At 38.4% G+C, this 27,614-nt stretch overlaps 1 protein-coding gene across 1 annotated transcript in view; it reads right to left on the bottom strand.

Annotated features, from left to right (window-relative positions):
• Positions 1-27,614, bottom strand: part of LOC149227581 (putative LRR receptor-like serine/threonine-protein kinase At1g56130) — a 317,042-nt gene that overhangs the window by 57,143 nt on the left and 232,285 nt on the right. Inside the window, exons 5-6 of the mRNA XM_089380542.1 lie at positions 24,526-24,597; positions 24,300-24,365 (exon numbers count right to left, since the gene is read on the bottom strand). Of these exons, the coding sequence (XP_089236668.1) occupies positions 24,300-24,365; positions 24,526-24,597 (138 nt within the window). The remainder of the gene's footprint in view (positions 1-24,299; positions 24,366-24,525; positions 24,598-27,614) is intronic.

Genomic DNA, 27,614 nt, shown 5'->3' with positions numbered 1-27,614 from the left:
ACATCTGACTGCTACTAGTCTGCAACTGTCACTCTGGTAATGACTACATCAACTGCCACTAATCCATCCTTCTACTGAATACTTTGGGCCCTTGTAGCAAGGTACTCATCCATGAGGTGGACTCCTCAAGGAACCTGCCCAATCTCTGGAGTTCTCTATGTTAGTTTTTCTAGCATCAGATGTGTTCTAGCCACGAAATTTGGTGGAGAGGCTAGAATACATGAGATCTCCAAAACCCAAAAATCTTTTCTGGAAATTATGCCTAGAAATGATTTGATTAAATTATTGACAAGTTTTTAAATATTTCATAAGTCTAAACTTAGGGAATACGGTTAATTAATCAATATTAATTAAGTCATCGAGAGAATCATCTAGAAACTCACACGAATCGATCCAGAGATGATCCTAGTCATCGATTATGTTTTAATCTTGGTCGTTGGTGCTCCAACAGAGGATTATAAGATGAGGTCGATGTGTTGATGGAGAGAACACTAGAGCAGATCGATTTCTTGGCAGATCGATTTCGGAGTAGCAGCAATTAGTTGCCGGAGAGAGCTAGATATTGAAGCAGTGTGAGAGGGGCAAAGACAGTGAGGCTGGATGAAGTATTCCAGATCCAGTGAGTGCATTTGCAGAGAGGCAAAAGAGCCACAAAAAAGCTGGCACAAGGGCAGCGCAGCAACTTCTAGAGGCAAGTTCGATTTGCTGAGAGGGAAAGACGTCTTCAGTTCCAAAGGTCGGGAAGTAGTCCCAAAGTGTTGGAGAAGCATATTTCCATCCAACAATGGGCATAATGACTTCATCAGAGACCAGTCAAAGGCTTGATGTCAAGTAGGCTGCGCAGAGTAGCGTAGAGTTTGATGCAGAGGGTCAGAGAGCCAAGTTTCTGAAGGCAAGTTGTGTTGGGGATTGACTGTGGGGTGATGAAATTCCTCACTATATTTTTTACAGTATTTTTCTTTATAGGATTTCTAGATTTCGGCATCCAGTTGTACTCAAAATTTCTCACCTATTGCATAATAATAAAACCCTCAGCTACTACACCAGTTTTCGCAAGTTGGGTTTTTTCGGGACTTTTGTCCAACAATAATTGTGTTAATTTTATGTGTGTGTGCTAGCATTTCTCAATTTCCAATGCATTATTTTTCCATAGTATTTTTAATTGTGAAGGTTGCAGTGTGTTTATTTCGATATTTGTTGTAGCAGATAAATTGTTAATTAATTAACAATTAGGAGAAATAATATCAGTTGCTGCAATAGGGTTCCAATTTGGAATTTTCACATGGTATCAGAGCATAGTTGATCAACTAGAGAGCTCAAAAATGAAGGAAAGGAATTTCATTGCTTAGTAAGGGAAGCAGGCCAAAATTCCCAAGGGCGCAATATTTTTGCTAGGAGGCTGAGTTGCTTGAGGAGGTTGGTTTTTTCTGAGTGAGGGGAAGAAAAACTTGATCCTTCTAGATCAAGTGATTCCAAGGGTAGAGGGAGCAGCTCAGTCATTTTGTTGGGTAGATCTCTAGATGGATGCAAAGAGTTTTGCAGCAGTACGCTGAAGCAGAACCAACATCGAGGTGGAAGAGAGAAGATCACACACAGAGGGAAAATTTTCCTCAGGGAACTTCTAGTCTCAAGAAGTTCGATTTTCCTTGCAAATTAGCAATAGTTGTAAGCAGATATTCTCACTCGATAAGGGAGTATGAATAGAAGAGCAGCAACCGAGCAGAAGCAAAGAGGAAGTTTTCGACAGTTGTTGAGATGGCCACTACTGAGCTTCATGATCAGGACAGGTTGGATGGAGCTTCCAACTATGTCATCTGGAAGGCAAGGATGTCCTTCCTTCTAGATGAATATGGCCTGAAAGCCTATATTGATATAGTAGTGGTGGTTCCTTAAGATGCAGATCAACAAAAAGAATACAAGAAAGAGATGGCGCGAGCAAAGTGGTTGATTCTAGATGGAGTCAAGGATCATGTTGTCTCACATATAGCTAGCAAAGATACTACCAAACAGATGCGAGATGCTCTCCCCACGTTGTACCAGGGTACTTTCGAGCAGCAGAAGATGTACGTAGAGGAGAAGCTGAGACTCATCCGAATGCAAAAAGGGGAAGGCATAGACCCCTTCCTTACCAGGATTCAAGAGGTCCAAGACCAACTGTCAGTTGTTGGGGCAGCAGCTCAACCCACAGAGCTAGTACGATTGGAACTCAATAGCGTCTCAAAATATTGGCAGGTTTTTTTCCAAAGCATATTGTGCAGAGATATGCTACTAGACTGGGATAAAATGTGGGCTGATTTGCAGCAGGAGGAGTTGAGACGAGCTCTGCTAAGAGCTCCATAAGTGGCAGCAGCAGCAGATCAAAGACGGTGAAGGAGGAGGAGAATGTGGCCCTCAGATTTATGGGTCCTAGTCAAGGATAAGGGGAGAAGAGAAAGAAAGACCTGTCAAAGGTCAAGTGCTTCAGTTGTGGTGAGCTTGGTCACTACAGTACCCAGTGTCCTCTTAGGAAGAAGGACAAGGAGGAAAAGAAGGACCGGTAGGCAACTTCAGCAAAGATCGATAGGCTTTCCTCCAGGCTGGAGGAAGACTTCGCTATTTTTGTCGATATACCTCTAGGAGTGAGGTGGGGTGACTTGATGTTGTAGCCCAAGAGCACTACAATTGGGCAGGGTCCTTGAGGAGTCCACCCCATGGATCAATACCTTGCTACAGGGGACCATAGTATTCAGTAGCAGGATGGATCAGTGGTAGTTGATGCAGTCAGTACCAAAGTGACAGTTGCAGACTAGTAGCAGTCAGATGCTAGGGAGCGCAATGCAGAGTTGGAAACAATGCAAAGTTAGCAGGAGTATAGATTCTTCAGTGATAGTGCAAAATCCTAGCAGTAGTCAAGGACTCGGGAGACAGATGCATCATACTGAACACAGTTGATTTAGTATTTTGGATGATTTTCAGTTGCAGATCTTGCAATTGCAACAACAATAGATGAGAGGGAGTTGCAGTGCAGATGCAGTGTTGGCAGCAGTATGGCAGTGTCAGCAGCAACAAAGATGCAATGTATATCAGAGTTGTGCAGTGGTTGGTGGACAGTATGGCTAGACATCAGCAGCGTGATAGGAGATGATGCAGAGACAAGGTGTTGTGGCAGGGTGCACAGCACTAGAACAAATTCCTCGGTAAGAGGGAGTGTTAGTTTTTGTAGCATCGAATGTGTTCTAGCCACGAAATTTGGTGGAGATTCTAGAATACATGAGATCTCCAAAACCCAGAAATCGTTTCTTGAAATTCCGTCTAAAAATAACTTAATTAAATTATTGACCAGTTTTTAAATATGTCCTGAGTCTAAACTTAAGGAATATGGTTAATTAATTAGTATTGATTAATTCAAGGCAAGAATCATCTAGAAACTCACAAATTAAATTATTGACCAGTTTTTAAATATGTCCCAAGTCTAAACTTAAGGAATATGGTTAATTAATCAGTATTGATTAATTCAAGGCAAGAATCATCTAGAAACTCACATGGATCGATCCAGAGATGATCCTAGCCATCGATTATGTTTTAATCTTGGTTGTTGGTGCTCCAACAGAGGATTATAAGAGGAGGTCGATGTGGTGATGGAGAGAACACTTGAGCAGTTCGATTTCTTGGCAAATCGATTTCAAGAGTAGCAGCAGTCAGTTGTCAGAGAGAGCTAGAGATCGAAGTAGTGTGATAGGGGCAGAGACAGTGAGGCTAGAGGAAGTATTCCAAATCCAATGAGTGCATTTGCAGAGAGGCAGAAGAGCCACAGAGAAGCTGACGCAAGGGAAACGTAGCATCTTCTAGAGGCAAGTTTGATTTGCTAAGAGGGAAAGACGTCTTCAGTTCTAGAGGACAGGAAAGAGTCCCAAAGTGGTGGAGAAGCATCTTTCCAGCTAGCAACAGGCAAAACGACTTCATCAAAGACCAATCAAAGGCTTGTGTCAAGTAGGTTCCACAGAGCTTGACGCAGAGTGTCAGAGGGCCAAGTTTCTGAAGATAAGTTATGTCGGGGATTGCTTGTGTGGTGAGGAAATTCCTCACTAGAGCTTTTCCAGTATTTTCCTCTTTAGGATTGCCAGATTTTGGCATCCAGTTGTATTCAGAATTTCTCACTGCTGCAAAATAATAAAACCGTCAACTGTTGCACCGGTTTTCCCAAGTTGGGCTTTTCCGACGACTTTTGTCCAAAAATAATTTTGTTAATTTTATGTGTATTAGCATTTCTCAGTTTCTAGCGCATTATTTTTCCGCAGTATTTTTATTTGTGAAGCTTGCAGTGTGTTTATTTCGATATTTTCCATAGCAGATAAATTGTTAATTAATTAACAATTAGGAGAAATAATACCAATCGCTGCAATAGGGTTCCATTTTGGAATTTTCACACTTTGAGACTATAGTATCAAATATCCTCACCTCACTCCTAGAGGTATATCTGCGAACATTGCAAAGTCTTCCTCCAACCGAGAGGACAACCTGTCAATCTCTGCAGAAGCTGCCTGCTGGTCTTGCTTCTCTGACTTGTCCTTCTTCCTGAGAGGACACTGGGTGTTGTAGTGCTCACCACACCTAAAGCATTTAACCTTTGATAGGTCCTTTTTCCTTCTTTGCTCCCCCTGCCCCTAACTGGAACCCTTTAATGTGAGGGCCACATTCTCCTCCTCCTTCACCACCTTAGATTCACTGCTACTGCTGCCACTGATAGGGCTCTTTAACAGAGCTCACCTCAACTCCTCCTGCTACAAGTTTGGCCACATCCTATCCCATTCTGGTAGGATGTCTCTGCCCAATATGCTTTAGACAAATATTTTCCACTTCTCAGAGACACTATTCAATGCCAATCTCATTAGCTCTGTTGGTTGAGGCGTTGCCCCAATAGCTGCAAGCTGGTCTTAAACCTCCTGAATCCTAGTGAGGAAGGGATCTATGCCTTCCCCTTTCTGTATTTTGATGCATCTCAGCTTCTCCTCTAGGAATATCTTCCGCTACTCGGAAGTGCCCTGATATAGCATGGCAACAGCATCCCACATCTCTTTCGCAGTATCCTTGCTAGCTATGTGTGAGACTATATGGTGCCAGACTCCATCTAAGATCAACCGCTTCGCCCGCGCCATCTCCTTCCTGTATTTCTTTAGTTGATCTGCATCCTAGGGAACTGCCACAACACTATCTATGTAGAGCTTCAGGTCATATTCATCCAACAAGAAGGACATCCTAGCCTTCTAGATGACATAGTTGGGGGAACCCTCCAATGTATCGTGATCTCTCAACTCAGTTGTGGCCATCTCTAATCAAGTCAAAAATTCCCTCTTTCCCTGTGCTCAGTTGCAACTCGCACTCCCTTCTGGAATGTGTGGTTCTACAAGTTGCTACTGCCAATCTACAACTAGAAATTTGAACTTCCAAGACTCAAAGTTCCCTTAGGAAAATTTTCCCTCTACTGTGTATGCTTTTTTCTTTCACCTGACGTAGATTCTGCTTCTGTAACCTGTAGAAAAACCCTCTACGTCTAACCAGGAATCTTCTCAGCGAAAAACTGAGTTTTTGCAGCTCCCTCTGCCTACTGGAATAACTGATCTAGGAAATTCAAACTTTTTCTACCTCCTGCATTGAAAAATCGAACTACCCCAAGCAACTCGAACTGCTTGGGAATGAAATGCATTGCCTCAAGAATTTTGGCCTGCTGCTCCTTCTGAGTAGCGAAATTATTTCCTTTGCTTCTGAGCTTCCGGATGATCACTTATGCTCTAATACCATGTGAAAATTCCGAAAACCAAAATCCTATTGTAGCGACTAGTATTATCTCTTTTAACTGATAATTTAATTATTTTGTTTATTGCTACGGAAACATCAAAATAAACACACTGCAACATTCAAAAATAAAACAGTGAAAATAAAATAGCGTTGGAACTGAGAAAATACTAGCACACACATAAAAATAACACCGTTGTTTTTGCACAAAAGTCCCCGGAAAAACCCAAATGCGAGAAAACCAGTGCAGTAGATGAGGGTTATATTGTATTATGTAGTAGTGAAATCTGAGTACAATCTGGATGCCTGACACTGGAAATCCACACCAAGAAAATCTGGACAAAATTATTGAAGTGAATTACCCTTCCTCCACAAGAAATCCCAACACAATCTGCCTTCAGAAAACTCGGCCTCCTAGACCCTCTACGTCAGCTTCTGTGCTTCTCTGCACAGTCTCTATGACGTCAATCCTCTAATCAGTCTCTGATGAAGTCATTATGCCTACCTCTACTGAGGAAATCGTCTCTCCGACACTCTGGAACCTCTACCTGGCCTCTGGAATTGAGAACGAATTTTTCCTCAGCTAAATTGAACTGTCAATCTAAAGCAACTGCGCAGTCCTCTGCGTTGCCTCACTGGGAATAACTTGGCCCTATTGTTGCTACCTCTTCGAATCTCGAAAACTTCCTCTAGACTCATTATCCCTTCCCCTCACTAACTTCTTCGATCTCTGGCTCTCTAGCAGCTAACCGTTGTTACTCTAGAAATCGATCTGCTAAGGAAATCAAATTTCTGGTGTTCTCAAGTGTATTCTCCATGTGCCCATTGAATTCCTCTTATAATCCACTGTTGGAGCACCAACAACCAAGATTAAAACTTAATCGACGACTAGGATCATCTTGGAATCAATCCATGTGAGTTTCTAGATGATTCTCACCTTCACTTAATTAATACTGATTAATTAACCATTTTTTCCTAAGTTTAGACTTAGGAAACATTAAAAAATTGGTTAATAATCTTATTAAATCACTTGTATGTCAAATTTCTAGAAATAGTTTATGGGTCTTGGAGATATCATGTATTCTAGCCTCTCCACCAAATTTCGTGGCTAGAACACATCCGATGCTACAAAAACTAATAGGGTAGTCCCTATGGAAGTGAGATGATGGAAAGCAAGTTGGGAACAAAGTTGCTCGGGAGACACAGTTGAGTGGACTAGCTACTTGGTGAGAAGTTAGCAAGATTAAGGATTCGATTAGATTTAGAATTGAGACCAGTGCCTTATGCAGTCAAAAGTCTTGCTTATTATAAATTATGACCAAGTAACCAGATGGACAACCATTGCTTATATGATTAACTGACCTATATGAGATGCAACTCCTATGACCTAAGTGTGATGCAGGGATCTTGGTTAATTTTATATTATATGCCTAATCTAGATGGAACCTTTCACTTAATTCTTTTGAGAATTAGTCTTCATATTAGGTTGTGAGATGGAAGCCAACGAGAAGCAAGCAAAGACTTGATTAACGATACCTCCCCCTGTGTTCCAACCACCCAGTGCCTCTGGCGCTACAAAGACTGTGGCTCTGACTACTGCAAGGTTACTGTGTTAACCACTAAGAAGGGTTGAATCCCTCAAGCTAGATGAAAGATGGTTGTCCTAAGAGTCTATCAACCAAGGTTATGCTTGGAGGTAAGTTATTAATGCAACTACAGTTAAGATGAAATGCAAGATTATGAGTGAATCTTTGTTTAAGATTTGCTTATGTATTTAAGTACTTAATGTTGATTAACTTATGGCAAGAGTACTTAACAATGTATTGAAAGACAATCTTAAACAAGAACAATTGTTAAATGATACAAGTGCCAATGTTCAACACCAATTGATAACAAGAACTTAGAGAAAATTATCCACTTATCAATTAACCAATGATTTGAGATTTCAATCAAAATTACTCAAGATATTATTATCACAATGCCAATTAGATCTCTAATGCCCAAATTGACTTAACTCATCAACAAGATTAGAACTTAGATGTTTGAGTGTTTGAAGTGCCAAGTTACCGAATTCTCAAATATAACTCATGATAATCAATTGTTAGAGCTTAACAACAACAAACTACTATGAAAAAGACACTTGTGATGAGATTAGAACAGTGGTAAATAAATCAATATAGACCCAAGAAACAACAAGCCTATTATAACCAGAGATGCTCAATTAAATGCCCAATACGTTGCTTAATGTAAATTATGAGTATATCCCACTTTAAGATGCAATATTTAGTAATGTATTAGATCTAAAATAACTTATTACAACAGTAAGTAGATCAGAAAATCAGTGAGCTATTGATGCTATAACAAGTGTTGAATTAAGCCCAAAACTTGGAAAAAATTTCCAAAACTGAAATTTGAAATTTGTGGCCCTCTTAGGTGTGATAATCGGAAAATATTAGATCTGATTATTCAGTGATGTAGAGAAATTCCAGCAAGCTAAAATTTAGATCTAGGCTAGATATGCAATACCCAAGTGGCCAAATATTTTGGGAAAATTTTAGTATGCTATTTTAGAGTATTTTGACCAATTAGATATGTTATTATGGCACTTATATCACTGTTATGAAGATGAATTTACAACCGTAAAAAAACAAAGATAAATTTAGGGTTTAGGGAGCAAACCCTAGGCCCAAGGCCTTGAAGATCACTTTGCCCACAATTGTCAAAATTTTGCAATGAAGTTGCCACCTGGAAATCAAAAATTTTGAGCCAAATTTTTGCAAAACCCACTAAGTATTCAGTCCTGAAAATTTCAGAAATGGACAAGGGTCAAACTAGGGCTAGATGAGGGCAAGAGGCAAGGGAAAATGCACAAAGGGGACAACTGCTAGGGCTAGAAGTTAGGGAAGGGATGAAAAAAGGCGAAGAAGAGGTCATAAAAGGAGAGCGAAGGGTGAAGAAGAGGTCATCAAAGGGTTGTGGATAGGGTTTAAAGGGCTGAAAATCCCACATCTAGCCAAAAGGGCAACTGTTTAGGGTCTAGGAGAGCAACCGAGTGGCCTAGGGCCCATGGATAGGCTTGTAAAGGCCTAAAAGCCCTAACGTAGGGCTGGAAAGAGGAGGCTGGGGAGGAGAGGGCTAGGAGAGCGCTTGAAATGGCAATAGCTAGCCCTAAGGGCAGCCGTCTAGGGGTCTAAGGGTAGGCTGAGGCCTCCTAGGCCCACGGCCAGGACTAAAAAGACCCTAAACCATTGACGTTGGGGGAAAAAGAGGAGGTCGAGGCCACTAGGCCTCACGAGCAGCCCTAAAAAAGGCTAAGAAGATGACGCAGGGAGATGGAAGGGTGACATAGGGGCCTTAGAGGCTGACAGTGGCCTTGGAGAGGTCGGATTCGGGCCTGAGAAGGCTAAAAAATGAAGCCCCAACTTCAGAAAAAATTATCTCCTTCAAATCTGAAAATTTATTCAATTTCTTCAATGGCTAGCCCTGCAAAAAAAAATTGAGATTAGATTTTACCCTCAAGGGCCTAGATCTAGCTCTATTCCAGATTTCTCAACTTGATCTCACCTGCACAAATAGATTTACAAATACCCAAAACCCTAAATATATACAAAATCCCAAAACCCCAATTAGAAAAATTAATTTACATATTGTTTACAAAATTTACAAATATACAAGGGTTTTAAAATAAATTTTGAGAAATAAATTTTTATGGAGTTTTTCTTTGATAAATGGCTAATAATACTTTGGAAAATTAATGAACACTATAGCCTTAGTGAAGTTAGATCAACCACATAAATATTTGGAGTTCAAACAAAGTCGGTTCATGCCCACAATTTGTGAACTTAAAGACGAAGGACTAGGGAACCTTCAAACACTATATATTTCTCAAGAAAATTTGTTAGACATATGGCGAATCAAATCATTTAAGATAAACCCAAAATCTATCAATAGAATGATTTTATCCCCATCTAATGAAAAGCAAATTTTAACATTAATCAACACAATATAGGAAAGCCCGTACCCAACACATACCACGAATCAACGAACACTAAACAGCTTGAACTGCACCCGAAAAGTCTTTATTATGATTCAAATAAATGTTCCCAGCAGGACAATAGTGTTACATCAATGCTTCTGCAGCAATTCCTTAGCCAGACATCAGATGGATTTTGACACAAATGACTCTAATTTATAGATAAATCCTCCAAGTGGAAAAATAACAGCTAGTTGTTTTGATCCTCGTCAAAATAATCTTGGTTGTTGATAAATCCTTGATGACCTTTTAATCTTAGCCGTTGAAAATATTTATTTTGAGGAATTTTAGAATTTCTCATTAAATATTTTTTTTATTAGCTCAAAATTAATTATTTTGAGCTAATTTCCTAAAAAAATTGACTTTGAATTAACCACCAAGGTCCAAGATTCCAATTTTTCTTGAAATTTCCAATATTCCCTAGGTGGGGAACCTCTAAAAATTAATTCTTTTGATACGCATGAATTTTTCCATTTGGAAAATTTAATTTCTCTAGACTTTTATTTTTTATTCTAATTAATTAAATTTTTTGCTTAGGATTTTAATTTATTTTTGTCAGAAAATTTAATTAATTGACACTTGAGAGGATTAAATATTTTTTCCACCCTCAAATATTTTAGCCATGGTGTCTAAGTATGAGAGACCATGCACTAAAGTATTTTTTACATAAGTTTTTTTACAAATTCAACCCTCAAAGGAGGAATACCCCTTCGACTTAGATCCTCAAATTTCATACCCAATTCTGCGACAAAATATGATCTAGTAGACCAAGTGATTTGTAATAAAATAATTTAGCCAATTAGCTTAAATTATTCTCAAATCACTTTTATATAAGACTCGACTAGAACACCAAGACTCACCTAAGACTTTGACGACAAATTCCACCCTAGCTTTGGGGTGAAGTTGGAGGGTAAAACTCTGCCGACTATCTGTGTTTAGAAACACAAATGAGTCAGTGAGATGAAAAACCTCCTAGGATGAAATTATCACCAAAATAATAGGCTTACCTAGGTTGTTACATACATTCATGGTCATACTAACATCATTTACATTAAACATTTCCAGAATGGGTTTACAATAACATAGTGCTAATAGCTGATGATCTCGATCCTTTAAAGAAAAATATGGTACATCTACCTCCTCGTAACTTTTACAGAATTAGTGCAACATCTGGCTCCATATGGGGACACGTTGCTTCCATGAAGTAATGTGAGAAACCAAGAATCATGCATCCAAGAAAATAGAAGTCCATCAAATAGATATCCATTCAAAATCGAAATCATCATGTATACAGAATAAATCTCACTGGAATAGAAAAATCTACTCTAACAAACTAAAATATAAAAGACATAACATAAATGCGTGAAATAAAACTAGCTAACGACATGAAATAAAAAGGATTAGGGTTAGAGATATTATACAAACAATGCCCCATGGCATCAGATGTCATCAATGTGGATCAATCTTGGGCATCTGTTGACTGAATGGTAGATCAATAGGTTGGTTATTAAACGTCTCTTGCTGAAATTTGACCCTCTTGTTGAAAATAGCAACAAGAAATGCTAAAAATAGCATTGCTATAAATAGCATTCCAGGATATACTCCAACTCTGTTGGAAATAGCAAAAAATAGAAATGCTAAAAATAACATTGCTATAAATAGCATTTCGGGATATATTCCAATTTTGATTTGTCCTTGAATCAAAATTGAGAATTAAAATTCGAATTTAGTCTCACTAGCTGTTTGAAAAGTAATTAATTAATTCATCTTGAGTTAATTAATTAGAGAAATTCAAACATGAAGTCTTTGTGAAGACATGCAATAGTTATCCCTTTGATTGAGGAAGTTATCCCTTAATTAAGGAGATAAGGATGAGTTGTATTTGAGTTGTAATTAGTTAGCTCAGTTAACTGAGTTAAGTCTAGTTAAATTAGTTCCAAACAGTTGGAGGAACTAATTGTGAGTTCAGTCAGTTAATGCATGCATGCATGCAACTAGTGTTCTCTAGATAACTGAATATTCTCTCATAAATAACCAATGCATGTCAGTTCAGAGAAAGACCCAGTTGAGATTAAAGACAGGGACATTGTACTATCAGTTGGAGGAATTTTCCTATAAAGGAAACTCATCCATGCAGAAGGAATTAACTCCTTCAGGATTGCGCAATTATTTCAGAGGTCAGTGTTGTGTGTGAGGTGAGAATTACACAGGGTGCAGCTGGAGGACCTAAGAGAAACTGCGCAAGGAAATAGGAGGCTTGGAGGACTGAAGGAAGGCATATGTGTTGTCTATTCTGTCTATGAGCAATAGTGAGGGATTGTACTGAGAGTTGGATAGCTTGTGAGCTAAAGCTTTGTGTAATCCTGAGATATTTCCACTTGTATGATAATACATATAGCGGGGTTTTTAGCTGAGGCTTTCTCCAGAGTATTCTTCTGTGTTTCATGTGTGATTGAATCTTCTTCTCTGTTATATGTGTTCTATTTGATCTTGCTCAAAATTGATTAAGCTTCCGCAAGTTTGATTGTAGAAGTAGATTAAGTATTTTTCTTTATTACATTGCATAATCAGTTTAATCTACAGTTTCTCTACAAGATGTGTAGAAAGTAGAATTTCTACATGGTATCAGAGCTAGCTGATCCATAGAGAAATTTCTACATGGTATCAGAGAGAGGTTTTGTAGAAAAAGTTCTACATGGTATCGGAGCAAAGGTTATCATAGCTGTGAACAGTTTACTGAGAAGAATTCAAAGTTTGAAGTTCAGGGTTGCAGGTGCAAACCGAATTCACAAGATGGGACATTATGCAACTAATTTCCCATCGAAGAAGTCCAAGAAGGGATCCTCGAAAGGATCGGAAGGTGAGGCATTAGCCTCTCAGTTCGAAATGGATTTTACCCTCATCGCATGCATGGTTTCATCGATGATGGGTTGTGGTTGGTTTCTTGACAGTGGAGCCTCATTCCACATGACCAGTGATAAGAGTTTGTTCAGTACCTTGGAGGAGAAAGACCTCTAGATGCGCATCGAGATGGGTAATGATGAACGGTATAGTGTTTCAAGAGTGGGCACGGTTGTTTTTCAGAGGGAGCATGGAGCTCTCATTACCTTCACAGATGTGAAGTATGTACCTGGACTGAAGAAGAACATGGTATTGATCGCGATGTTGGAGGACAAAGGCTACAATGTTGTCTTTAGTAAGGGAAAGGTTTTCCTTAGACACATCACCACGAAACAGGTGAATCAGATCGTCACGGGTACAGAACCTATATGCTCTTGAGGTTCAAGATGCATGCAAAGCCTTGAGGAGCAAGGCAACTGTTAGAGACTTAGTGGTTGAGAGGGAGAGTACATTACCTCTCAACATGCAATGCCAGAAGAAGTCTCAGACAATTTTGGAGGAACCACAATTGGTGAAGCAGCTTCAGGAGGTTGTGGAGCAGCCACAACTGAGATGCTGAAAGGAGACCCAGTGGAGGCATCCACTCATGCAGAGACCTCCAGTAGGGGACAATTTCAAGCCAAGTTAGCAGAGGGATCACATGCAACCATACCTCCAGGTGTGAGGTGGGGCGATGTGAAGTGATAGTCCCAAGAAGGCTGAAATAGGGGCAGGATCCTTGAGGTACCCAACCTCTTTGATTAGACCTTGATACGGGAGCCCCGACGAGGAGTAGCAGGACTAGATGAGTGGGTAGAGACAAATGTGGATGGAGCGGCAGAGGGAGCTTCAGCATCAAAGGGTGTTTCTATCCCAACAAGGAGGTCAGTTACTTACTTCTCAGTAACTGAGTTGCAGTGCAGCATTGGGCAGCATGATGCAACATGATGAGAGGAGGTGCAATGCGGATACAGTGCTGGGAGATAGGACCAGCAGTAGCACGGATGCAGCAGGAGGAATCAGTGGGATTGATGCAGTCAGATATCAAAGTGACAGAGGCTAGAGCAGTCAGATACTGAAGAGCACAGAGGTGCAGAGTTTTCAGTCGACAGAGGCAATAGCAGTCAGAGACTTTGATGACAGATGTATCATACTGATTCAGGTTGGATATTTTTTGTTTCTGGAGTTGCTGGAGCAATAAAACTTGAGAGAAGTGTTGCATGCAGAACATTCCAAAGGTTCAGGATCGGGTTCGAGTTGAATGCCTTTCTTGTTGAGAGGGAGTGTTGAAAATAGCAACAAGAAATGCTAAAAATAGCATTGCTATAAATAGCATTTCAGGATATACTCCAACTCTGTTGGAAATAGCAAAAAATAGAAATGCTAAAAATAGCATTGCTATAAATAGCATTTCGGGATATATTCCAATTTTGATTTGTCCTTGAATCAAAATTGAGAATTAAAATTCGAATTTAGTCTCACTAGCTGTTTGAAAAATAATTAATTAATTCATCTTGAGTTAATTAGTTGGAGAAATTCAAACATGAAGTCTTTGTGAAGACATGCAACAGTTATCCCTTTGATTGAGGAAGTTATCCCTTAATTAAGGAGATAAGGATGAGTTGTATTTGAGTTGTAATTAGTTAGCTCAATTAACTGAGTTAAGTCCAGTTAAATTAGTTCCAAACAGTTGGAGGAACTAATTGTGAGTTCAGTCAGTTAATGCATGCATGCATGTAACTAGTGTTCTCCAGATAACTGAATATTCTCTCATAAATAACCAATGCATGTCAGTTCAAAGAAAGACCCAGTTGAGATTAAAGACAGGGACATTGTACTATCAGTTGGAGGAATTTTCCTATAAAAGAAACTCATCCATGCAGAAGGAATTAACTCCTTCAGGATTGCGCAGTTATTTCAGAGGGCAGTGTTGTGTGTGAGTTGAGAATTACACAGGTTGTAGCTGGAGGACCCAAGAGAAACTGCGCAAGGAAATAGGAGGCTTGGAGGACTAAAGGAAGGCATATGTGTTGTCTATTCTATCTATGAACAGTAGTGAGGGATTGTACTGAGAGCTGGATAGCTTGTGAGCTAAAGCTTTGTGTAATCCTGAGATAATTCCACTTGTATGATAATACAGATAGCGGGGTTTTTAGCTGAGGCTTTCCCCAGAGTATTCTTCTATGTTTCATGCATGATTGAATCTTCTTCTCTGTTATATGTGTTCTATTTGATCTTGCTCAAAATTGATTAAGCTTCCGCAAGTTTGATTGTAGAAGTAGATTAAGTATTTTTCTTTAGTACATTGCATAATCAGTTTAATCTACAGTTTCTCTACAAGATGTATAGAGAGTAGAATTTCTACACCTCTTTGGTCGGCACAACTACTCATCACTGTGTTGCATATCTTTTTCAAACTGAAACTTGCTTCTCCTTTTGCTTGGAGCGGATGGTTGGTGGAACGAAGAGAACACACTGGTTGGACAAACTCTGACTCAAAATACAGTGGATGACCCTGTGGAACAACCTCTTCACCATTCTCTAATTTCTCTAGAACTTCTACGTGGTACCTTCTTTCTACTTCTCTGTATAATATAACCATACCACCTACTGTTGTTGGAGTAGTGGCATAATATAGATCCATCTGAATAGATCCACCCAAATTGGCTGCAAAAATTCTGGACAAAAGCATTCCCCACATATCTGGCGCATCAATCACTGCTATAACCATGGTGATGATTCTATATGGGTAATCAGCCAAGGATACCTGTAGATCTCCTCCAAATTTGAGGCCATTCCGACGGTGGTGTTGTGAGAAAATCCAAGCCCTAGCTCCGAGATCAAACTTTGCCCTATCATCCCAAGGCTAGTACCTCATAGGATCAATTCAGCACCTTTAAGTGAAAATTATTTCTTTTATCCATTCCCCCACCTTGTCTAGGATAAGAACATCATTAGTTGCCATAATATTTCCTCCTACCCTAGACTTGGTCCACTTGGTCCCATGTGGTCCCATTCCTTTGAAAAGACAATTCTTCAACAACCATCCGGGATACCAATTTCAATAAGGATTTTAGGGATTGGGAAATTCTTTCATGAATCATATCCCCTAAACTTGACCCTCAAATCCTCTCATTCCTCTCCTAGAAGTCATTGTACCTTGCTTAGAAAGCAAGCAAGCTCTATCCTTCAACCTCTTTTGGAAAGGAATCATTTGGGTCACTCCATATCCACTTATTGATTTATCATTCATTGGTGACTCCATAATATACCGGGTTGTTGAAAAATTAGAAAGGCAGTAAATATTTTCTCGATCTTGATAATTACTTGTGATGTTTCTTATTATTACGATTCTTTATATCTTATTTCTTTAGTTCATCAAGCAATTACCAAAAGCAGCAACACATAAAACAATGAACACAAGATGTAGGCACATGCCAGGGCAAAAAACCCTCGAGGGGAAAACCCAGTCAAAGTAATTCTTCCTTTCAATAGTATTCTTTGAGACTCTTCACCCTAGACCAAGACAAGACCTTCCCTCCACACCAAGTCAGCCTCCAGAAGATTGACCTCTTCCCAGCAACTTTGACTATGCCGCAACTTGCAGCAAGCTAACAACTTCTGGCAGCAGTCCAACTGAAGACTTCAATCTCCCAATCCAAAGCACGAAACAGAGAGAGACCACCACCAAAATTTCGATTTTTCTTGACTCCTTAGACTCCCTTAAACTCACATTCACTTCGGCTTCTCGGCAACAAACTTTCCCAACTTCCTACTTCACACTTCTGCCCAGCAAACAGGTTTTCGCACATCTGCCCAGTAGAGAGAGAATGAGAAGTGATGCTACAAATGAATTTGATGTGCTTCATTTTATAGGCTTCTTATGGGGTCGAATGGGTCCTTAGGCCGACTTGATCTTCTCTTAGGCCGACATGGTGTGGAGGTTACATAATTCATATTTGACTCAATACTTAACCTTTTTATATGATTCAAAAGCCCAAGAAGGGTCTCTTTAAATGTAAAATAATTCTATAGACTCAGAATAAATTATAGAAGTCCTCAATGGGGACTTTGACCTAAAATATGGTGACCCAAGCATGAAACCCGTGCTTTAATAAGTCACAATAATAATAAAATAATTCTTTTCTTTATTCTTTTGAAAAGTACATTACATGATGACTCAAGTACATTACTGAAGACCGAACATAGTTACTTTTTCCAATGCTCCCTCTTAACTAGGGAGGTATTCATAATGTACATATACAATGGAAGATCTCAAACTATATGAACCGTGAAGAACTTTAGGCACCATAATGCCATGGACTAGATTCTTGACCAGGGAAATCTATCTAGGCGGGACCAAGGTGGACTCAAGATTTCAGCCCCTTTAGGTACCATCAAGCTTACTTTCTAACCACCAACCCAAAAATCCAAGTGTGTATCCAAAACAGAGCTCAATAATCAACACCAACTTTCCAACTTCAAGGACTCAGACATCAACACAAAGTGTCAGCCAGATGTCTCCCCAGGCAATGCTTCACTCGCAAAGCCTCAACACCCCTTGATCCAGCAGATCAAGAATGACCAATCTCTCGCAATCAAACTGATTGGTAACCAACATTCTATCAAATCCTTCAAGAGATTCACTTGTACAAACACAACCCCAATCAATAATATACTTTCACATGTACATAATCAAATACAAAACTCCGAGGTCTTACAGACAACAGATGTTGCTTCTCAACTTTCCATAGTGGGACTATCAATCGAATCTTTGATAGACGATTCCTCAATCATATTTCCTACTTTACATGCAGCAACATATCCTCCGAAATTCATTCTTCAATTGATACCAAGCTATGCCCTCCCTCTCAACCAGGAAGCACCTCTTTATCTAGACTCCCTCTTAATCTTATGGAGATCTCTTCTATTCATGCTTCCTACGGGAGACTAGCTTCTTCTTTTCGACATCGGAGAATATTTTGTGGCTTCCAACCATTTCATCAGAGTTATAATCATCCCCATCATGCTCATCACATCTTCACCAAGTTGAAGATTGTGTACCAACACAACTTGCTTGTCACATCAAGCATCTTCACCAAGTTGAAGATTGTGTACCAACACAACTTGCTTGTCACATCAAGCATCTTCACCAAGTTGAAGATTGTGTACTTGCACAACTTTAATAGAAAGTAAAACCAAAACTATAGAAGCATGATGTTAGCCATATCAAAATCACGAAAGCATTTCAAATTTATTCATAACAGATACCCAAACTCAATTACAAACAAGAGACATATACTCTTCAACATCTTGCTAGGGACTTTGTTATACACCCTAGACAATTTCGTAACAACATTCATTCCATCTAAAGTTTTAATATGTATTAAAAAGGTATGACATACCTTACTACAACATATAGAAAACCCTAGAAACCATTTACACACATATAGATCTTCAAAGTATCAAACAACCTTTCAAAACATATATGTTAGACTTCTCACTAGGGATTCATACAAATCCTAGATTTCATACAAAAGAATCAATCAAAGTCAATCACAACTTAGTCATTAACCTGACCAGCTTTCACTAGGGTTAGTTCCAAACCCCTAGATTTTCAATCAACCATCAATTAGTCACTATCATGACCAACTACCACTAGGGTTAGTTCACATACCCTATATTTCCGAGAAATCATCAAACTCAACCAAAAATTCAAATTTCAACAATCTCTTCACAAATCTCAAATTATCATATAGGTAACATTCATCAGAGATTTCTACTTCAACTAAGGTTTAACTCCAAAACCCTAGAATTCACAAATTCACCAATCTTTATACAAATCTCAAATCATTATATTCCAGAGATTTTACTTTGACTAAGATTTAATTCCAAAACCCTAGAATTCCACAATCTCAACAATCATTAAATGCATAGATCTTAGATTGTTACATTTCACACTAGACAATGCCACTACTAGGATATAACTGTAAAACCCTAGATTTTCATATTCAACAATCACTTAATAGATTTCAGATTGTTATATCACACATATTAACTTCACTAGGGTTTAGCTACAACACCCTATATTTCCATATATCATCATCCTAGAATCTCAGACAAGGACTTCCATTAGGTCCTAAGACTTATGACCATCAATAACTAAGTCAACACATATCTAGGAATTCATAAGAATATCATATGTCCAACATCATTAATACATCTTGACTTAGACCAATCTGGGAATTCAACCAAAGGACATATCTACATATCCCTAGATTTCATCATCATGCAAATATATATCATGTGTTAGTCAAACCCAACTTCACAACAATATCAAATAAGAGTTAGACACGCAATCATTTTGATTACACTTAGGATTTGATCAAACAAACACACACATACCACGAAAAACATTTTAAAGACAATATAAGGGCCTTGCTCACACATTCCACCAAACCCCAATGAGTTAGGGTTCCAATGTAGAAATATAGCAAACCCAACATTACCAAAACTTCAAAGGTTCGGGATTTTAGACCTCGTCATTCAATCCTAACAAGTTTAGGATTTCCCGATCACCAAAATCCCAAACATGACATCATCAATAAAAACTTCAACTAACATTTCACAACATCCCTAAGCAGCTTAGGATTTTAGACATTCACATTAGCATACCCTTTGGTTAGGGTTTTCCAGAACCTATCTAGGGTTCTACACAGTCAATCAAGAATATGAGTGGGGTGGGTAGATTTATCAAGAGATGAATCACCCAAACAAGAATCACTAAGATTCAATACAGCTAATCATAATGAATAATCCTTTCAATCAATGTATTCAAAGCATATCTTTCAATCTTGACTAACCTTGTCTTAAGAGATCCTCCTTCTTCCGAATGTTTTTTTGATCAAGACAACAGAGGGAGAAAGGTGATTAGTATTTAATATAATAAAAATTAAATGAGTACATTAACCCAAAACTAAAAATACATGAGATAGTTATCTTTAAGAGTTGTTGGGAGCTCCCTCAAAAGCTTGAGGGAAACCTACAAACTTAAAGCAATACAAAAATGTATTTTCCGAAAATATGTTAAAAACCTATAAATTCTAAAACATATAAAACAAATGTTAATAGTCCCTAATGTCGAATTCTTCAAGCTTGACTTTCTTTGAGTCTCCTTCTTCGGCAAAGTTGGCTTGATCTCTTCCTCTCTTCTTATACCTTGGATTCTCGGGGCACTTGTAGTGACCTTTCTTATGACATTCATAGCATTCTATCTTAGACATGTCAACTTTCTTCCTTCATCCCTTCGATTTCTTTCCTTTATCATGAGAAACATAAGCATTTGATACTTCTTCAGGATTGGCAACCATTGAGATCCTTAATTCTTCTTGACTACATGCAGTCCATAATTCTTCAAAGGTGGGGGCTACCTTGCAACTATTGAGACCTGAAGAAAATGCACCCCAAGAGGATGGCAATCTTAATATAGTAGTGATCACCAATTCTTTCTCTGAAACAATCTCATCGATGGCCAAGAGATCATCCCTAAGTCTAGCTATCTTCACAAAGAAGTTTGCCACAATATCTTCTTTTGTCCTCTTTGTATTCCTCATCTCATTCTTTAAACTTGCTACTTGACCAATGTTCTTAATAGTGAATAGTTTGACAAGGCTTCATACATCTCCTGAGCATGATCGATGTTAGCTATGAATGGGACAAGATTGTCTTTTATCCCTTCCATCATCAGAGTCATAGCCACCAATTCTAAATCCTTGAACTTTGCTTTGTCGGCATCACTGGATTCTTCTGTAGGCTTCTTTACATTTCCTTTTACCAAATCTAGTACCTTGCTCTTTTCAAAGATTAGGTCAATCCTCTTCTTCTAGGATCTGAAGTTAGATTCTCCTTCAAGCTTTTTCTCACCCTTGATAAAGTTAGACATCTTCCTTGAATATGATAGAATCCTTCCCTGAGATAGTGCCTATGAATGGATCTTCCTTTTTCTTCCTTCTTCACCAAATCTCTGATACCATGTTGGAAAATTAGAAAGGCAATAAATATTTTCTCGATCTTGATAATTACTTGTGATGTTTCTTATTATTACGATTCTTTATATCTTCTTTCTTTAGTTCATCAAGCAATTACCAAAAGCAGCAGCACATAAAACAATGAACACAAGATGTAGGCACATGCTAGGGCAAAACCCCCCTCGAGGGGAAGACCCAGTCAAAGTAATTCTTCCTTTCAATAGTATTCTTTGAGACTCTTCACCCTAGACCAATACAAGACCTTCCCTCCACACCAAGTCAGCCTCCAGAAGATTGACCTCTTGCCAGCAACTTTGACTATGCAGCCACTTGCAGTAGCTAACAGCTTCCGACAACAGTCCAACTTGGAATACTTCGATCTCCCAATCCAGAGCACGAAACAAAGAGAGACCACCACCAAAATTTCGATTTTCCTTGACTCCTTAGACTCCCCCAAACTCGCATACACTTCAGCTTCCGGTAACAGACTTTCCCAACTTCCTACTTTGCACTTCTGCCCAACAAACAGATTTTCGCACTTTTGCCCAGTAGAGAGAGAATGAGAAGTGATGCTACAAATGAATTTGATGTGCTTCCTTTTATAGGATTTTTGTGGGGTCGAATGGGTACTTAGGCCGAATTGATCTTCTGTTAGGCTGACATGGTGTGGAGGTTACATAATTCATATTTGACTCAATACTTAACCTTTTTACATGATTCAAAAGCCCAAGAAGGGTCTATTTCAATGTACAATAATTCTATAGACTCAGAATAAATCCTAGAAGTCCTCAATGGGGACTTTGACCTAAAAAATGGTGACCCAAGCATGAAACCCATGCTTTAATAAGTCACAATAATAATAATAAAAGTTTTTTCTTTATTATTTTGACAAGTACATTACATGATGACTCAAGTACATTATTGAAGACCGAACATAGTTACTTTTTCCAACACGGGTCTCCTCCCATCGATGAAAGTCCATAAACAGAAGGGCGCCTTACCTGAGGTGATAGTGGGCTAAGTCTCCATTTGTTGCCCTTGGTCTAGCATTTGCCCTTTAGGGATCCCCTTTAGGTCCCTTGCTAGTTTGAGTGGTAATAATATCCATAACAAGAAATAACAGTGATAACAAAAGAAAATACCAGCATGCAACACAAAATTTTAACCCATGAATAAACGAATGTAAAACACCAAAAATTGTGCCATGCTAAGCCATTTTATTAATAGAACAAGATGGAGTACAAATATATGGAGATAGATGAACATGGGCTTGCTACAGCAAGCAAGGTAAAAACCTAAGTGAAGATGGAGGCACCCATGTGCTGAAAATGGCTTTGTTGCAAGGACTGTGCCCAGCCATAAACAACTGTTGCAACTACTGGGAATGAATTGTTGATTTAGCCCTCCAAACTGCTCAGAAAATCCAGTGAAATTAGCCAAAGCCAATACACCTCAAACCCACAAAAACCCAACAAGTAATTGGCTTACTTCCAGCTTGTTCGGAAAGCCCCAAAAATGCACACTCCTTTCTCTACCTAGTGTATGCACAACTGAAGGAAGAATTTTGCTTTCAAACCCCAAATCCCCTCTGAAAATCTCTCTAAAGCCCCTCTGCAAATTCCTCTGGCAATACCTTCAAATCCTAGCAAGTATCTCTCCTCAAATCCCACAGCGCTACACCATGCGCAGGCCCAGCCAGTGACCCTCTGCGTACTACAAAAAAGCAACAGAAAACCCTCTCCAAACTCCCTTTGCTTCAGACCTGCAAATCACCCAAAAAATCTGGCAAGTATCAAGGCAATCACTCCTCCAAAATCCCAGAAACCAATATGCCTTGTAGCTATTTCTCCCAAGAATGCATGCACCTTCTTCTGCGCCCAATCTACTCCAAATGATGGCCGAATTCACTTGTAAATCTCCTCGGAACGGCCCCGAGATGTAGCAATCGACTCCCCTAGGGTGGCACTCAAAATCCACCGAAAATGGAGGTGAGATTCTCGCCCGGAAATCTCTTGTGCTGAACAGCACGATGTTGACTTGGCTCAGCAGCTCAAGCAAACAAGGGTTCAATTCAGAGTTTGGAAAAAATCCCAAAATGAGGTCTTCCACCTCTATTTATCCTTGCTTCCACTCCTCTCTCCATGTGGGCTCCACAAATCGAACTCCCTTCTCTCTTCCTTCCCACAAGTACGAGTTCTCCTAAGGGGTGTGAATTCCTTCTTGGAGTGGCCCCTACATTCCACTAACCTTTTAATTTTCCTTCTTTTCTTATTTTTGGAGCCTTCTTTTATCAAAATGTCAAGTGGGGTCCTCCTAACCCACTTTTTCCTAAGTCAAACATGTCAAAATGTGAAAATTGTGCAAAAATGTATTTTTTAGCAAAACTTGCAAAGTGGGGACATCACACTCTCTCCTGTACAAGCTTCAGACGATGAGCTCTACATGTTGTATAAGTGAGAGAAATTCGGCCCTGGAGATTTCCTCAATCTCCGCCCTTCAAAATGCCAACAAACTCCTGCTACAACCAAGGGAAAAACTCTCTCCAAAGCCCAGAATCTCTAAACCACAACTACTGCTCCAAAATATGTACCATGAACTCCTCTTGCACCCAGGAAATGCGCATAACTGATCTAATCTCCTACAATAAGCTCAAGGGAAGCCCTGAATTGGACTCCCAAACTTCCTCACTAGGGAGAAACTCGAAGTTCTCCGAAATGAGGGTGGAACGTCCGCTCAAAATTCCTGTGCTAAACAACACTTTTCTTGTTCTGCTAAACAGCCCTAAGAGAAGATCAAAGGTGAAATGAAATATTCAAAAGATAATCCACAAAATGAGTCCATCCTCCTTTTATAATTTTTTCTCATGCTTCTAGACTCATTTTTAGTATTATTTTATTGGTGGGGGCCATTTTCCACTAAGTTACTTTTGCTGCCATTTTAATAAAATAATAATTTGCCGCTATTCTCCAACAAAATAATACTAGCCACCTTTCTCCTAAAATTTTTGCCCCTTTTTAATTAATATTACTAAAATTGGTCAAAATTCCTTAGTGACTCCCGTGCTTACAAAATTGGGGATATTACAGAATCTCATCATGAACATAAAAAGGATTGTTGGAGATAATAAAAAGTACTTAGATAGTAAGATTAAGCATGCTTTATGGGAAGACTATATTACTGGATAAGTTACAGTGACAAATAAAATAAGTACAAATATGATAAGCTGATCGAACCATTGGTTGCCAAACTGACTTTTCTCCCATCAAACATAAACGCCATACATATATTTTGGCAATCCTCCTTGTACATATTAAATTAGTCTCTTATGGTAGGAGCATCTAATATGCATATGCATCAATCCAAAATCCTGCATATCTATGTGGATGGGCATTCATATTCTATCCAACAATCTAAGAAATAAGCAAACAAATGAATGTATGCATATGTATTTATTTTTTGTTTCTTTGTTAAGGTCTATGAGAAAGAGAAACGGAAATAAGCAAACAAATGAATGTATGCATATGTATTTATTTTTTGTTTCTTTGTTAAGGTCTATGAGAGAGAGAAACGGGAAGAAAGAACTTTACAGGTATGCAAGGGATGCAGTCTTTTGGGAAGGAAGTTTCCCTGATAAACTGTTATCTCCAAGCAACCTGCAATTATTGCAATGTAAGTTATCTCACAGGCGATTTAACTTGTGACCTGCCATATATTAGGTTTGATAGAATTTTCAGAGGAAAACATTGCAGTTCACATAATTGTGAGAATGTTTTTGATTGGAATAAATATTATTTGGTCCAGTAATACACTTACAAAATTGTCAGAGTGCTCAAATTTTGGAGTGAATCTGGAATTCCTCCTGTAAAATTATTAAAGCTCAAGTCCCTATCACAATAATATGTTCACGTAAGTAGGCATGCAAGAATAAGACTTTATAAAAGTAGTCAACCTAAGGACCGTATATTATAAACTAGATTATGATAATTTTCAAAATTCAAACTTCCATCCACCTATGCTCTAGATAAGAAGGCTATCTTTCCTTGCTGTAGAAATACCACACTCAGTTCATGTAATGCTTTCCATATTCACTGAAAGAAAATGAAATACTGAAAGTTCAAAAAGAAAATGTTTAAAAGTGATATATAGAAAACATTAAGCGGTAGGACATTCCTGCAATACACACTATTATATTAGTTTCTATTCCCGAAACATAACCTGTATCTTATTGTACAAGAAAAAGAATGATGCTTAACCAGATACAGTATCAGCATTCAGCGTCCAATTAGAAGCATGCTCAAGCTTGGTTCAGACAAGAAAATCAAAGTAACAGATGTGAAGAGGAGAAATTTTTTCCGGTTGATTCAAAATAAGCTTATCTTCAGATTATGTTTAGACATTGGAATTATATCTTAGTTTATATTGATTTCATAAAATCTGGAACAATAGTAAGGAATTGACCATGATCAACTGAATATTAACAGAGTGATCATTGAAAGACAATCTATAATTCTTTCAAGTAAAATATCCCCCTCCCCTTATATCAATTAGGCTAATGTGCCCAGATTTAGCATTACAAGGATCCATTAGCACAATTCAATTTGCTCAATTTTCAGCGAAGCAGATGGAATTTAAAGTCATCCAAGACCTCCACCTAACCCGAACTATTGTGTGCACTGGTGTGCATCCACAAGGGCAAGCACAAACACACATGTTACTAGCAAGAATTGAATCTCAGTAGGCTTTATACTAGCTACCCATTCCACTGACTAGGCAACCCACACTTGACTAAAGGTATAAACAATTGTAAAAACACTTATTAAGTCAATATATTTATATTTTTATGATTTGTGTAATAAATGCTATAAATCCATTTGCATATTTTTTGATTGGTCAGTGGCTGGTTATTAATAGTTTACAAGTCATGTCAGCAAGATCAAAAGTATATGATTGTACCTACTCTCAACAATTAATCCTATAGCTTTGAAAATAGGTGCATTATATGTGATAACTTGCACCACATTTTTTAGCCCTACTTGTTCAATAACAGCAACTAAAATTTCAGCAATTGAGGATGCTAGCGTCACCCATACTGATTTTGCTTCTTTGATCCTTTAATATTTGAGCATCATCTTGCTCTCTCTTAAATGTAGCCCTCACTTATGGATTTTTAGTATGTGCACAAACTTAAATACCCTTTATATCTTCATGCAAAAAGTGAGCCTTCACTCTTGTGTAACAGCCCTTGAAGGTCCTATCAATTTTACATAAATTACACCTCCATTCCCAAGTACCACCAACACTCATTTTCTTGACTTTGGTAACATACTTCCAAAGAGGATATCATTCTTTCTTCCTGATTGCTTGAGAAGCTCTAGGGGCACTCGAAACACCACTTTGAGAAGCTATGAATGCTGCAAAAGCAGAAAATAAATCCATTCACCCAAAAAACTACTGCCCATGCCCTTCTTCTTGCTATAAATGCACCAAAATTTGCTCCCGCTGCTCCAAAACACAATTGGAATGCTTGCTATTGCTGTAGGAAGCTCCTCTTGCTGAAGAATGTGTGCGAAATGAGTGAATGAAGTGTTTTTTTATAGAAAGGAAGAGACTTTTAGGGTTTCTAGAGAATTCTAATTTTATTATTTTCTAGAGAACTCTAATTTAATTTTTTTAAATGAAATTAGCTTAGGAGTGAATTAGTTTTAATGAAAATGATAAATTTAATGTTTTTGGGCCATAAAAGGTCCCCATTCCCTTCTTGGACACTTGAGCAAGCCCACACAAGTCATTGAACGCATCAAAATGCCATGGAAATAGCCCCAAAACACCACCGTCTATACCACACGACATTTCAAAATTGTGAAACATCTTATAGTGCAATCGACAACATTTCAAGGGCATTTTAGTATTTCAACACATTTAGGTACCGGTACACCTACTGGGGTGATGTTTCTTGCAACATAAATCTTATTTTTTCATACTAGCCTTACTACCAAATTTTATAACTAACAAAAGATGGATCTACCTCAATGGTTAGCAAAAATGTTATGATCCAGTTAATTTTCTAGGTATGAGGGGTTTTCCCCATGATATAGTTGGGTCACATGATAGACCCAATTTTCATGGATATTGGGAATCAATAGAAAATCACCTTTCCACATTTATCAAATATTGTAAGAAAAATGACTTCCTCCATGAGGATTTCATGATGAATTTGGAAGGATCTACGATGATTTGGTACGAAAGCCTTGGAAAAGGCATGTTTACATATTTTATAGAATTCCTGGAAGCATTTGGTGCAAGATGGGATTATGATTTAGGAAGTTGGCTTCCCCTTGTCTGAGAAATAGAAAGGCTATATATTTCACGAAAACTTCAAAAAGCATTAGAGAAAGTTTGAGGTTAAAAATGGACCTCAAAACAAAAGGGTACAACATAAATCAAATTTATAAGAACCAATAGGATTCAATATGATGATGTCAACCATGGGGGATGATTCACCATTTTTGGAGTAGTAAAAAAATAAAAAACTATTTTTTCAACTTATATCCCTATGATTTTACTCAAATTTCGAGCGGGAGCACTCGTTGGATGCCGAATTTAATTTTTCATCCATGGAGTACCCATGTTGCATAATTTAGATGAACCCTACTGCATGAAAAATGTGAAATACATGAAAAATCACATTTTTTTCATGTATTTCACATTTTTCATGTAGTAGGGTCCATCGAAAGTATGTAACATGGGTACTCCATGGATGCAAAATTAAATTCCGCATCCAATGAGTGCTCTCGCTCGAAATTCGAGTAAAATCATAGGGAGATAAGTTGAAAATACAAGTTGAAAAAATAGTTTTTTCTTTTTCCCTCCAGAGATTAATGAGGTAAACTAATCTTATTTTA

The sequence above is a fragment of the Pinus tabuliformis genome, chromosome J (genome assembly GCF_031772625.1).
Source record: "Pinus tabuliformis cultivar Carrire ecotype Pingquan chromosome J, CPIR1, whole genome shotgun sequence".
Taxonomy (NCBI): domain Eukaryota; kingdom Viridiplantae; phylum Streptophyta; class Pinopsida; order Pinales; family Pinaceae; genus Pinus; species Pinus tabuliformis.
The sequence above is the reverse complement of the archived record's forward strand: the minus strand, read 5'-3'. Positions and strand labels throughout refer to the sequence as shown.